Below are 13871 nucleotides of genomic sequence, written 5' to 3' on the forward strand. Positions count from 1 at the left end.
ATTTGGTGAAAGAAGAGCCCATTATGACTTGTTGATATCACAGCGAGGCTAAAAGCAACAGTAGGACACGCCGGCTTCCATTAGCGAGCCATTAAGGACATCTCCTCATTAAAACCTTCTGGATGCAGCGTGCTCGTATAGAAAATCAATTTACATTTCACATGTAAGTAGCGCTTGATCAGTCACCACCTCTGCATGCTTATTGAAATTGCTTGGATTCCTCAGAATGAAAAGCAGAGCGGATAGCTTCATATACTTTACCGTGTTCCATAAAGTCTGTTATGTTTTGTTTACCCATACATTAAAGCCCAGACGATAAATTATACCAACAGATGTGCAGCCAAGGCACCTGTCTGTTGCTACACGTTGTGCTTGTTGTGTCACTGTCAAACGTACTTGTTTTCTCACACGCTATACAGGTGTACTCGAATGTGAATATAGAACCAGGGAAGAAGCCATTTCACATGTTTGCTCTGTAGTGAGGTGGAAAAAAAAAAAAAGAGTAGGCTCCAAGGAGAGTCATTTGCAAGTATGATCAACATAAATGAACACGCCATGTTTCTTGTTTTTATTTGTCCTGCTCTCAAGGGTCGTGTTTTCACCATCGGCACTGAGCTGATGAGAAATGTGGAAGAAGAGGTCAATATCGGAGAAGTGCAGTTTTACACCTTCAGCGGCTTCAGTGTGAGTACTGCTGTTTTCTTGTTGTTGCAAGACACTCATCTCGGGCTTCCACTCAAGTCGGGTCCTTGAACTACGGCTGATTGGTTGACTATCAATGTACAATCATGAAACTAAGTTAAGAACAGAGTGCTACTTGATTTGAGTGGAAATTCGAACGTTTTATGCACAGTTGACTTCATGTTCCAGGCTTATAAATCCAATCAGCCTTTAGCTGGTTTTCACAGCCTCTGTGATATTCTCTAGCTCCCTCTAATGGACACACTCTCCTCACTGGAGTTATTTTAGCTCTCCATGCTGTGAATTCTGTGATTGGGGAAACTCAAGCAGTGCCTTGCCCCTAGCTATGTTCTTTTCCAACATTGATTTCTTCAGCTGAATATGTGCCAGACTGCGTATATATATATATATATATTTTAAAAAAAACACAACTTCCTTTTTTTTCCTCTCTTGGCATTGGGTTGCTGCAGCCCACACTGTTTGCCGAGAAGAGCTTAAGTGGCATTAATCACTGGATTCTGAATTAATAATTCATTTTCTTCCAATTTCTTTAGTTTTCTTACGATAAGTCACCGGAGACCAATGTTCTCTTCTATGTGAAGGACAAGGAGTCAGGCAAGAAGATGGACAGCACGCTGAACGGTACGCTCTCTCACATTTTAATGTGGAGATCAGATTATTTATAATGCCCCGTGTGTACGCGTGTAGTCCCAGTGTGGGGCCTCTGTTAGATCTGAGGCAGCTCCCTTTTAATCTTCAAATGGAAATTAAACAGTTGAAATTAACTGGTAATGACTGTATCGTCAGACCCATTTTGACAGAATATGCTTTTCCTTGTGCAAATTAAAAGAATATTATCATTTATTATCTCCATTTATTCAGACTAAACCCAAGTATAGACCAACATTGTACTATATACACAGCTGTAGGTTCTGTTTTAGAAGAAGAGTCATGCAGATTTCTATAATATGATTATTATTATTATTATAACCAAATATAAATGCTGTTTGCAGCTCTGTATTAATAATCCACTGATGTTTACTTGAGACACGATACCTTATAATACACAGTCATGTTTGTATCTTTCCCACAAAGAGCATTGTGTGCGTCACTGACATATCTTTTACTGATTCTGCCGGCTTCGTAGAAAAATATTCACTCTAAACAAATGCAGGCCACAGATAAAATCACAACATGCAGAGAAAGAGAGAGGTGCTTTTTCAGCCATGACTAATCATCAGTCTTCCTCACCTTACAGGCTGAATATAGCCTGTGAGACAAACCCAGGGCAAAAGAAATCCACAAATCTCTACCTTCTGCCCATTACAACACTACTTCACCAATTTAACACTGTCATACTCATGATGGACAGTTAAAAAAAAAGGGCTTGTCAAAACTAGGCACCTACATTACCCATGATGCAACCCGACTACTAACTGTTACATCAGAGAGTTAGAGTTATGCCAGTAGCTGCTAATACAGCCTTTGGAGACTATCCTGTTAAGAGCTCCTGTAACCTGACTTTTTATAACTCTCACAACTTTAGATTACAGTGGTCCCTCGTTTATCACGGGGGATAAAAATAACCTGCAATAGACGAAATCCGCGAAGTAATGAGCTTTATTTTTTACAATTATTATACATGTTTTAAGGCCGTAAAACCCCTAACCACACTTTTCTCAGACAGGCATTAACATTTTCTCACATTTGTCTCTTATTTAAACACTCTCAAAGTTCAAACTTCGCAGATTTAACAAAAATAAGTACAATACTGTATTCGTAACGAAACTGTATTTCACAGTTCCTCTGACGGTGCCTAGCACCGCTCCGCTGCCTTTTTCCTCTGAAGGCCTTGCAGGTGTTTTTTTCCGAGTGCAGAACATACAACGCATTTTGTACAGTACTCCCCTAGCCAATCAGGACGCCAAACACAATGCGCGTTCATACTGTACAGTACACTTTTTAAAAAAAGCATTAAATTACACTAAAAAAATCCCCGAAACAGCGAGGCCGCGAAAGGTGAACCGTGTTATAGCGAGGGACAACTGTACTTCATTTGCAAACCAGACTGACTCGAGTGACATCACACAGCTCCTTTTTGAAGCCACAAAAACTCAATATATCCAAGACCTGTAACCACAGTTTGATGTGTTTCTTTCAGCATACTGTTCTGAGGGCACGCAATGACTAAATGAGGATGAATCAGATGAGCACATTTAAAAAATCCTCCTCTCTCATCACAATTGGTTGAACAGTGAGAGGACATTTCTTTTAGCAAGGACACCAAACTGAGGCGATAACAGCGAGAGACCTTGTAAATGAGTATAATGCAAAATGTGATGTTTCGTTTTTTTTCTCTACAGTCACCCTGTACAACTGCTCCATGGGGAGAGAGGACTGTAGTCTCTGTAAGAACGCCGACCCAAAGTACAAATGTGTGTGGTGTGCCAAGCAGAAGGCGTGCGTGTACGAGATGCTGTGCAAGTCCAACCAGCAAGGATTCGATGATCCTTCCAACACAGAGTGCCCCGATCCCCAGATCACTGATGTGAGTAGTTACAATGTTGTCATCTCTTCTCTTTGTGTTCAACTTTGAACTGGAATGGTGTATTAAAGACGTGTGATTAGCAGTGAAAAGGCATTGAATTTGCTGATTGGATTATTGATTTTGGAGCCCTTTCTGGTTGTGTTCTGTTTTTTCTTTCTGTCGATGTGGGAGTCTGCCTCTCCTTCAGGGTGTGTTGAGCTGATCTGCAGCACATTAGATTGAATCAATTTTTACTTTGACTCACTTAATTGTCAGGACATCATTGTCATTGACAAAAATCCATCAGTAGTTGTGTTGATGTCAATCAACAGAGGTTATGACCATACATAGTACAGCCTGACTGATACATCAGCTGATAAAACAGAACCTATTGTATATTATCTGTCGGTCGGTCCACTGCTTTGAAATATCCAGACTGAAATATCTCATCAACCCTTCAGAATCGAGTACCTCTACTTCAAGATCATAATGTTTTGTTCCGTGTCTTTCATGTTCACTCAAACATCACATTCATTTTTGCATAATACATATCTCGTAATCTTTTTTTAATTATCCTCGAGTATCTTTTGCATCAGCTCCAAAAATCCAGCATCAGCTGTCGTCTTAATACATCCACTCACATGCAAACATGACTGTATGTATGTGATTCTCAACCATGGCTTTGAATATGAAAGACTTTAACTCCAACCATTCAGCGGACTTTAAACAGACTCTTTAAATGTTTTACGTGTTCTTATTGCAGAACTAATCTGTTTAAATCCATTTTAAAATCCCTTCTTCGTATGAACACCCACCCCCTCCCCCACCGCTGTATCTCCACATCCAGATCATCCCTCGTTTTGGACCCCTGCGGGGAGGAATCTCCATCACCATCCGGGGATCCAACCTTGGCATCCGCAAGGAAGACATCAAAAGAATCACCGTAGCCGGGCAGCCCTGCATCCATCAGGAGGAGAAGTACTCTGTTTCCACGAGGTAATACAATACACACCTTGATGTATTTATGCAAATGTATAAACAGCTGGACACAGTGTTCTGGCACGTTTACAAAGAAAGTCTTCTTTTTTCTTTTTTACTTTTGGATACCTTATCAGCTAAGGATTGCTTTGCCTTTCCTCGGGGTGACCCGGGTGTATAATTTATTTAGCTCATTATGCCACTGTATCGATCCTCAAGTCTCCAGATGCAAGTTGACTCAGAAAGAGAATCACTCTCTTAAAAGGAAAATACCAGTCGGGGGGGGAATTACAAGTATTCTGATGCCTTTTCTTCCAATTAAAAGTATGAATAAAACATTTTTAAAAAACTCAATTACTACCTTAGTAAAGGTGGTCCTACTTAATTAAAAATACAGTATCATCAGCAAATTAACAGTAAAAGTACTTGTTCTGCAGAAAGATAGCTCATGTGACTAATATATTATTATTATATTATTAGATTGGTGATTATCAGTGTGTAGGAGTAGAATTTTTCTGTTGTAGCTGATCAAGGTGGCGCTAGTTTGAACTACTTTATATGCATTGGTCATAGTGAGATGGTTAACAGGGTATTCTGTAATCTAATCTCTGGAAATATTGGATACTTGTACCTCTTTGGACCTGAAACAAAACAATTTAAGAAGTTTAAGGTGGAACTATCTCTTCAGTGGAACAGCTAATAATCTATAGAAATCTGAAACATGACATGAATCCCAAACTAGACTCAACTAGCTGCTCTCGAATAACAAGCTAAAAAAGTTGAGAACCACTTGTTTATTACCAAAGTAGTCTTTGCTTTTTCTGTAGTATTTTCTTTTACTTTATACTTTGATACTTTATACACTGGCCACTGATTTCTGCTAGTCTATTATTGCTGCAGACTCTGTTCCACCATATCCCAAAGATGCTTTAATGAGCTGAGCGCTGCAAAAAAAAAAAGAAAGAAATCCTCTGAAATAAACTTGCAAATCTACTCCAGTCACAGCTGTGTTTTAAAAAAAAAAAAAAAAAGTTCACTTCATACAAATGGTCTTTAAAAGAGAATACATCCACTTTGTAGCCTCACAGCCACATACCGGAACTAGTGACACTTGGATGGATTGATCCACATTTATGAGAAATTCCTTGCCCCACCATCTGCACGATAAGGGCATAAAACTGGATTTATGAGAGCAGATGGAATGTTTTTCCCTCTTAAATCATCCTCTTTGTGTTGCTAACCTGCCTGCCGTGGTCTTCATCTTGTCGTTAGTTGCCCCGCATGGTCTAGCACATGCTGTATGTTTTGACAGGTTTTCCATTGCGCTTCACATTTCTGTTGTAGCTGTTAATTGTCTGCTCGTGGCCCACCTGTTAGCCCCCCGAATGAGGCTTGCCATTTTATGCTGACCTCTTTCATCAGCAACACATTTTCTCCAAGGACTGCAGCAGACTTGGACGTGTTTGGTTTATCACGCTTTCAAGAAAACTTCAGACTCTGCAGTGTAGGGAAATTCCCAGAGGGTTCAATTTCTAAGATGCTATAGGATGCCAATTTGGCATTAGAAATCATACTACATTCCTAGCTACTTAGTCAACAACATTGGATGAACCAACATTATGTTTATTATCTGTGCCCACTTCAAAATTCTTTTTAGTTATTATTACTTTTACTTCCCATGTTTGTTTTTTTAATTACCTCAGTTATTTTCACCACTTTCTCCAGTTAACTAAAACAAGACACGGCGCTCATTTGCCTGCCAATATCTCTAATATCCAGGACTTGCTAATGGGAATGGATAAATTTGGACAAAGATTTCATGAGGCTATCTGTTAGTTTTCAACTAGTTTTTTTGACATGTTATATACACTAGATAAGTCAATGAATTAAGAAAACCAATAGATTTATCGACAGTGAATAGTTGCTGCCCTAGTCTTTAGTAGTTTCTCATGTGTTTTTTTCTGTTGTCCTCTCCAGTGTTGTGTGCGAGATCGGTTCTTCTGGCACTAAAGCCAAGTGGGGCCAGGTGGAGGTGGAGGTGAATGGGGGGAAGAAAGGAATCTCCTCCCTCGTCTTCACCTACAGGGTAAGTACTCTCCCTTACTCGCACACAAACTTTTTCTTTCTCCTCAGCTGGACTCATGGAGGCGTACAACAACTTTTGACCCAAGAAAATGAAACCCCAAAAAAGCTTTCAGCTGATTTTGTTTGTTTTTGGTCTCTATTATGTTTCCATTTCCTAACTCCAGAGAGCCAGTTATCAGAACATACCAAGGGCATGTTGTTTATGTGGAAAGTACAAACGCAACATCCAAATCTATTGGTAAATGCAGCACTTAGACGCCGTTATATTACAATGGTAATGCACCGTACAATAAGCCAGAAGGTGTATGCAGTCCTCTTTAACCAGATGCCATGCACTGGGCCCCCTTTTCTCTCTCATACTTTAACAGGCTACAGCGTTGCCATTTAACTGGCTTTTCATATCTCTGGCTCCGCTAAAGCTTCCCCACAGGGGAGTGCTCCGCCTAACTGTTTGCTCAGCAAATTGAGGCAGATGTGGTGCTTGTATGAGTGTGTGTCAAAGAGGGTGAAAGGAAATGTGTGTGTGTGTAAGACATAACACTGTATCTGTGCGTGTTGTTCCTGTGAGTGCTCGCCTCTGTGTTGGAGCTACTGTGTGCATGTAAAATCCTGGCAGGGGGAAACACGAGTATGTATTCATGTTGTATCTCGCAACACCCCCCTCCTCCCCAACTCTCTCACCAGGACCCAATTCCCCAGACGGTGACACCCTCTAGAGGTCCTAAAGCTGGGGGCACCCTCATTACAATTTCTGGACAGTTTTTGGATACTGGCAGTAAGGATGATGTCCACGTTACAATCGGAACGGTGGACTGCACTGTGTAAGGATTTCTTTCCTCAATAATTGTCATTCACGCCAAAACCTAATTCTGTTTCAATTCAGTCTCTTCTGTTGATAAGTGCTACTTGTTATTCAGACATTGTATTCCATGCTAATTCTACTGTATGCACACTTTGAAGCCCATAAATAGATTTTTTTTTTTCATATTTCTGAACAAATATGGAATTGACCTTAACTTTTGTGTCTTAAGTAGGCTTTTTTTTTTTCACTTACAATTTTCCTTCACTGTTGTGACCACCGGTGTTCTGTCAAAACCAGCCCATGGTGACATTTTAGGCAGAGGTAACAGAAAAATAACGAGCTGGAGAAACAGCAAAGCCGAGATTTAACAAGCTGTCAGGCTGCTGCCATGTTGGCTTCCACTGCACACTGACCTCGTGCGACCCCCTACTCCTTCCAGCCAGCCAGCCAGCCAGTGTTGAGCTGTGTCCTTGTCTTGGCAGAGAGCACTTTGGAGTCAGGATCACCTGCAGGACAGGAGAATACAGAACAGATAAGGTGCCCTCCGACCTTCTCCCCGTCACGGTGACGTATGGAAAGAGTACCGTAACAACTGTCCCAAGTGCCTTCCGATTCTTGGAAAACCCCATCGTGCTGGACCACCAGCCCAAAGGAAGCTTTGTCTGGTCAGTATACAGTAGCAGCATTCATGCCTTTTTTTATCTTTAGAGTGTTGAGCTCAAGGCAGATTGTGTTATTAGGCAGGTGTCGTGTTTTTGTCTGCTCTGTACTATCATGATTAGGGTTGCAAACAAAATTGAAGGTTGGCCTTTAACAGGAAACTTAAATTTAGTTATATTTTAGCTTAATCTTGACTAAAACAACCAGATTTCATCCGAGTACACTTGAATATCTGCTATTCCTCAATCAAATGGCATATGGAAATGTATTCATACAGTAAATAGCTAGCAATTACTAAATTACCCTCAATATCCAATTAATTCCCATTATTTCCCATAATTTCCATGGAAAGTTTACGAATTGGAATATTTCCAGAATTCCCCAGCTTAACTTCCCATGGAAAGTTTCCATGTAACATGCCCCTTGTAACATTATACCCATCGCCTTCTTTGTAGAGACTTGGAAATTTTGCCACAACAGCTACATTTATTTTTGTTGTTTGTCAGTCTATCAATTTGATCCAGAATTAAATATCCCAACAACTAATAAATGTATTGCCATGCATTTTGGTAGAGATATCTGTGGTGCTAATAAGATGAGTCTTAATAACTATGATGATCCTTTGACTTTTCCTCTCACGCCACATTGATGTTCTTCTTTGCGGTGTTGAGTTAAATGTCACGTTGTCTTTCGGATGGATTGTCATGGAAATTGGTACACTCAGTCACGTCTGGATGAATTCATAACTCTGATGATCCCCGAGCGCCATCATCAGATCAATATTTCACTTCGTCCAATACTTTATCTTCAAAACCAGTGACCTTCCTATCAGCCATAGCTGTACTTTGTGTTTATTGGAGCATTTAGCTCAAAGCGCCCCGAGCATTGACTCAACAGTAGACTGTTGTTGTAAAGCTGCAGGAGGCTGATTCTCGACATCATTCTCGTGGGAGACTGTGCATTTCCAAATCTCTGGAACAGATATACTGAGGGAAGTTTAGATTCTGAAAGACGTTGATCGTAATAAACAAAAATAGGACAGTAAGATTTAGATAACAAAAACTTAAATGTCCGTTTAGATACAACGCAATGTAGTTTTTCAAAGCAGAGAAGCAAAGCAAGAAAAGAAACGGCTGACATTGATAACAAGGTCTAATAGAATAGCACTGTTGTGGAAAACTGCACTCTAAGAAAGCCACCTGCCTCTGCAAGCTTCTATCTGTCTGAGGTTATTAATGCCAAGAACCTTTCTGTTTTTTTTAAAAAATTGTGATTTGTCCTTCAAGAGTACGCTTGTGTTTGTGTATGCTCGCAGAATATTTACTTCTGATTGGCTGAAGGGTATACGAATGCTAGTCTTTGATGTTGTACCAAACTGCTTGATGATCGCTGAAAATGGATGCATTAGACGGTTACCTTGCTTTTTCTGTGCAATTGAAAGCACCGTTGCGGGTGTGATTAGGCACACGGGCTGGAACAACAGACAGGAGATAGGCTGCTCGCAGGCTAAACTAATTTGTTTTCATCTCCTGTGAAAATTACTCCAGGTGCAGTGTCTTCACGTAACTCTGAGCTTGTCTTTGTGCGACTAGAGATATCAATATGTCACTCATATACTATATGCGTTTTAATATGTGCTGTTTGCTTATGTGTATGTCTCCTTTTTTTGTGTTTTTAGTGGAGGGAGGAACATCATGGTGACCGGCTCCGGCTTTGATCTAATCCAGACTGCTGTCATGATGGTCCAGGGAGACAACATGAAAGCCTATGAGGTGTGTGTGTCTTCCATTTCTCCTCTGTCTTCCTCTCCATCTTTCACTCAGCCCGCTGATTATCCATCTCTAAAAGTCATTCCATCGCTCTCTCTCCCCACTCTTTTTCTGAAGTGTCTATTTGCTCTGATTCTGAAAATTTCTACTTTCCCACCTGTTCTCTCCTCCTCACTGTAACAGCGGTGTCCATCTGTCTCCCCACATCTCATGAGCCCACGACTACACTGGTGATTCATTTAAACCCTGTGAACACACATCCCCACTCCTCCTTGCTTCCACTGATCAGTGAGATTCCACGAGCCGGTATTACTTCATCTCACGTCTTTGGCCATAAATCCTTCAAACCTGTCAGATTACAGATAGCAGCGCCACTGTTTCACCCTCACCAAATTATAACTGTGTTCCTTATCCAGCTTAATCAAGGAAGATTGACTCTGCCAGGGAACTTAAAGGAGTAACACACAGCCTGCCGGCCCCTGCCCTCCAGTGTACTGGCCAGTGTTAAGCAGCAGCAATTTTGTTCATTTCATTTAAAGGGCTAAATTTAATACCAGCATTAAGGTTGCAGAAGATTATAGGACTCCGCTGCTCTTCTCCACTTTACTCCCGGCCAAGTCCCTAGTCCCTGCTACCCAGGGACAGGAGGGATTTGAAAAGAACTTCTGGCCGCCACAAACTAGCAGCAGTGGATGTGTAGTGTTATCTCAAAGACCTTGGCTGGTCAGCTTCATAAGCTTCTCTTGGTTTAAGTTGTTCTATCCACTGAACTAGACCCAAATATTTGGAGTCATTATTGTTGCTGGCTTTTGGTGAAAACATGTTGCATTTTGGCTTAGGGTTAGCTGCTCAAAGCAATTATGTTTCTTTCTTTTTTTTTGCTGTATAAAGCTTGTTTGTAAGTGTAAACAAGAGATTTCAAGAACGGCTTGCACCCAGTGACAGTATAAAGAATGGACAGAGCCTGAGTGGCATCACCCGTAGCTTTCCCGAAGCTGTTTCAAAGCTGAAAATATGTGGTGCTGGGCGCCACCATGTTGGATGTACTGCTTCTTTCACCTCCCGGCTAATCTAAATATCTGCAAAGACGTGGATCTGACCTCCCGGCTAATCTAAATATCTGCAAAGACGTGGATCTGACGCCTGGGTGCTCTAATAAGCCCTATCTGTAACGGCATTTACCTTTCAATCAAGCGGTCACGCTGTTAATTATGCGTAACTTTAAGCCTTAATGTCATCTGAACGGGTGATAGATGAGATGAGAGGTGAAATTTTCAAAATATTTGCATGTGCTCGGTACCTGTTTGGTAGCCAGCCTTTTGAGACCTGTTTACATTTAAGAAGTACAATTCAGAAAAATAATACGACATATCTCCCACATTACAAAATACAGACAGAAACGTTGAGCACAATTGCATATGAAGTCTTACAATTACTGTTTGTATTAACTATTATAAGTTCGTTTTAGTGGCCAAGCAATTATATTTCATGTTTAATTAACTTAATATAATATTATTATATAAGTTATGTTACAGTTTCTGATGCTACAGTTTCCTAGCGACCAATTCCACATTACCAGAATATTTATTTAATAAATCTACTGATTCGTCATCTAGTACCATCATCAGGTCACAATTTTAATTTGTTCAGTACTTTAGTTTATGACCAATTCAACCTTCAGCAGCAGCGGTTTGTGTAGTGTTAATTGGCAAACGTTCGCATGATAACATGCTAAAATACAATGGTGATCATAAACCATTGTCGTTGTGAGCATGTTAGGATTCAGCTAACTGTAAATACATTATAACTGTGTACAGCCTGCACACAACCACAGGCTTACTTAATATATTTTGAGCATGTTTTTCTTCATGACATTGTCCATGGCCTGCAATTGAAGGGACAGGGTCACTGTGACCACATATTTGGTATATTAAACCTGTAGCCCATCGGGACATTTGATTAAAGACAGTCCTTTGAGTTTTAATGTCACAACACAGTTTAAATTACTTGTTGGAAAGCAGTTTATTTTTAGAAAACCTAATTAATGGATTATTTAACCCAATACTTGCTTTGTGTTCATACTAGTCCAAGTTAGCTAGCATTAAAATACACAGAGCTATAAAGAAAAAGAAAAACAGGAGGAAACAACTAGCCAGACTATGAAATCTGCCAACCAGCATCTTTAAAGTTTACTAGTAACATGTTATATCTAATTTATTTAGTCCATATAAATACCGATTTGGGGGGTTGCAAGCCGGACTATTTTTTGACTATGACCAGTTGCCAGGCAACCGATGAAGTCTCCAGGAAGTTACTTCTCCGGGGCCAAGAAATATTCTTGTAAATAATCCCCTGAAAGGCTCCAAAATGTCATTTTTACATTGCATTTTTTTCCCCCAGATTAAATAAAGATGTTAATTGAGCTTTAGAGGTGCTGGCTGGCAGATTTCGTAACATTTAGACGGAGCCAGGCTAGCCGTTTTTTTTTGTTTTCAGCTTTGTGCTAAGCCACGTGGCAGCTGGCTGTCATTTCATATTTAATAGACAGATATCAGAGCGGTGTGAATCTTCTCCACTAATTTCCAAGATGTTGAACTATTCCTTAATTTATTTTCAGGGCTAAAACAAAAGACATACAACCCACACAACCAGTCTCGAAATTTGTAGTAGCGTGACCGTGTGACTTTATCTGATGTAGCCTACACCTTGTGCCGTGTCCTTTTTTTAAAAATTAGTAAAAGCTGGGTGTAGGACTGTTGCGTGTAGCTGTCACACACACCTTATTGTGAGCCCCGTCGAAACAATCAGAGAGTGACAGAAATCACCATCAGACAAGTTAATCAAAAGCAAATAAACAAAGCCAAAGAAGGAATGACTCAGTACGAGTTGTGATTCATCATAGGCTGATAGGGAATTTAATAGAATGACTGAAAAGAGACATTATAATTTTACTTTCCCCAACGTACCAAATCAGGCTTTTTTTCTCCCACCCTCACACCCCCAAAGCATTCTTCCCTCACACAACAAAAACAGTAATTGACCGCTTTTTTCAGAAAAAGCCCTCATCTCCCACTGTTTGCTTTTGTATCCCCCCATATTTTCTCCATTGAATACTGTTTTATTCTCTGTCTGTGTCTTGTTTTGCTTCCTTTATGTGTGCTAACATGTCAACATATAACATTGTACGTGACATTTTACTTTTCCCACCCAATACATTCAGGACTATCACGAGAAAAATGACACCGTCATCCAGTTTCGGTCTCCAACAGTAAACGAGAGCCTAAACCAGCACTTCAGAACGTACATCCACCTGGACAACTGGGTGAAGGAACTGAAGCCCTTCGACTACCACCAGAACCCAGTCTTCGACAAGCTGACCAAGAACGTCATCAACGAGGCCAGCATCATCATCGTCACTGTGAGTACAGGCTGCTCGCGTCCTTTTACAGCTGCTGTCGTCGTATCACACCACTGTGTTTCTGGGAAGTCAGCCTCTTTGTGTGAAGAAATTACGACAAATGGTGTTGACTCGAGGACAAAAATAGATAGATTTAAAAAAAAAAAAAGATGCTAAATTGCAGCAGCTGTACCACATTTTCACTCTTTAGCAGCTTATGTTTACTGTTGGCTTTCTTTGCATAGAACAGTTATGCAAATAGCAGCACATTTCATATTTTTCTTTCAGTGGTGTGATTGCAAGTTTAATGAACTGAGGCAAATGTACATTAGTAGTTATTTTAAACCTCTCAAACCAATTAAAAATATTTTTATTGTTGTATGTTGTAATGCATGTTGTAATATATTTAAACTTGAGTGGAAACAATGGTTCCTAATTTGGAGGCATTTGGATAATTAAAGTCTTAAAAACTCTACAACAATCAAGTAATCATAGCTTTATAAGTGGTCCTAAGCCAAAATAATTAAAAACCATATACACTCAAATATAACTTGAAATAAATATTAGCTCTATTATTGGTGTTGGTGTGACATCTTGTCTTACCGGCAACTAAATAAGTTGATAAACAAGGTTTGGCATGTTAAATTTCCTGTATTAGGCTTTTTAATTAGTGCTAAGTTAAAAAAAACAAAAAAACAACAGTAAATAGAAGAGAAAAATCTATTTAAGTTTCATTTTATCAGCTGAAAGGAAGAGGAAAAAGCTTTTCTTTTTACCTAATGACTGGAGTTCAAGAGCATAGTTGAAGGTTCATGTTTCTCTTTACACCCCACTATAATTATTTATCTTTATCTGTATTGTTTACGGATGTGTTTAGTTACATTTCTGATTAGTCCAGTGGTGCAACTAACTAATATTTCATCATCGATGAGTCATTTCATCTATAAAACCTTTGTAAATAGCCCAGACCTT

General features: G+C 39.9%; 1 protein-coding gene across 2 annotated transcripts in view; it reads left to right on the forward strand.

Annotated features, from left to right (window-relative positions):
- Positions 1-13871, forward strand: part of plxnb2b (plexin b2b) — a 119375-nt gene that overhangs the window by 83214 nt on the left and 22290 nt on the right. For both annotated transcript variants that reach the window (XM_027273027.1, XM_027273026.1), the window contains 9 exons: positions 589-684; positions 1236-1323; positions 3045-3229; positions 4056-4204; positions 6164-6272; positions 6956-7092; positions 7556-7738; positions 9412-9505; positions 12723-12920. In XM_027273027.1, coding sequence (XP_027128828.1) covers positions 589-684; positions 1236-1323; positions 3045-3229; positions 4056-4204; positions 6164-6272; positions 6956-7092; positions 7556-7738; positions 9412-9505; positions 12723-12920 — 1239 coding nt within the window. The remainder of the gene's footprint in view (positions 1-588; positions 685-1235; positions 1324-3044; positions 3230-4055; positions 4205-6163; positions 6273-6955; positions 7093-7555; positions 7739-9411; positions 9506-12722; positions 12921-13871) is intronic.

The sequence above is a fragment of the Larimichthys crocea genome, chromosome XXI (assembly GCF_000972845.2).
Source record: "Larimichthys crocea isolate SSNF chromosome XXI, L_crocea_2.0, whole genome shotgun sequence".
NCBI lineage: Eukaryota > Metazoa > Chordata > Actinopteri > Sciaenidae > Larimichthys > Larimichthys crocea.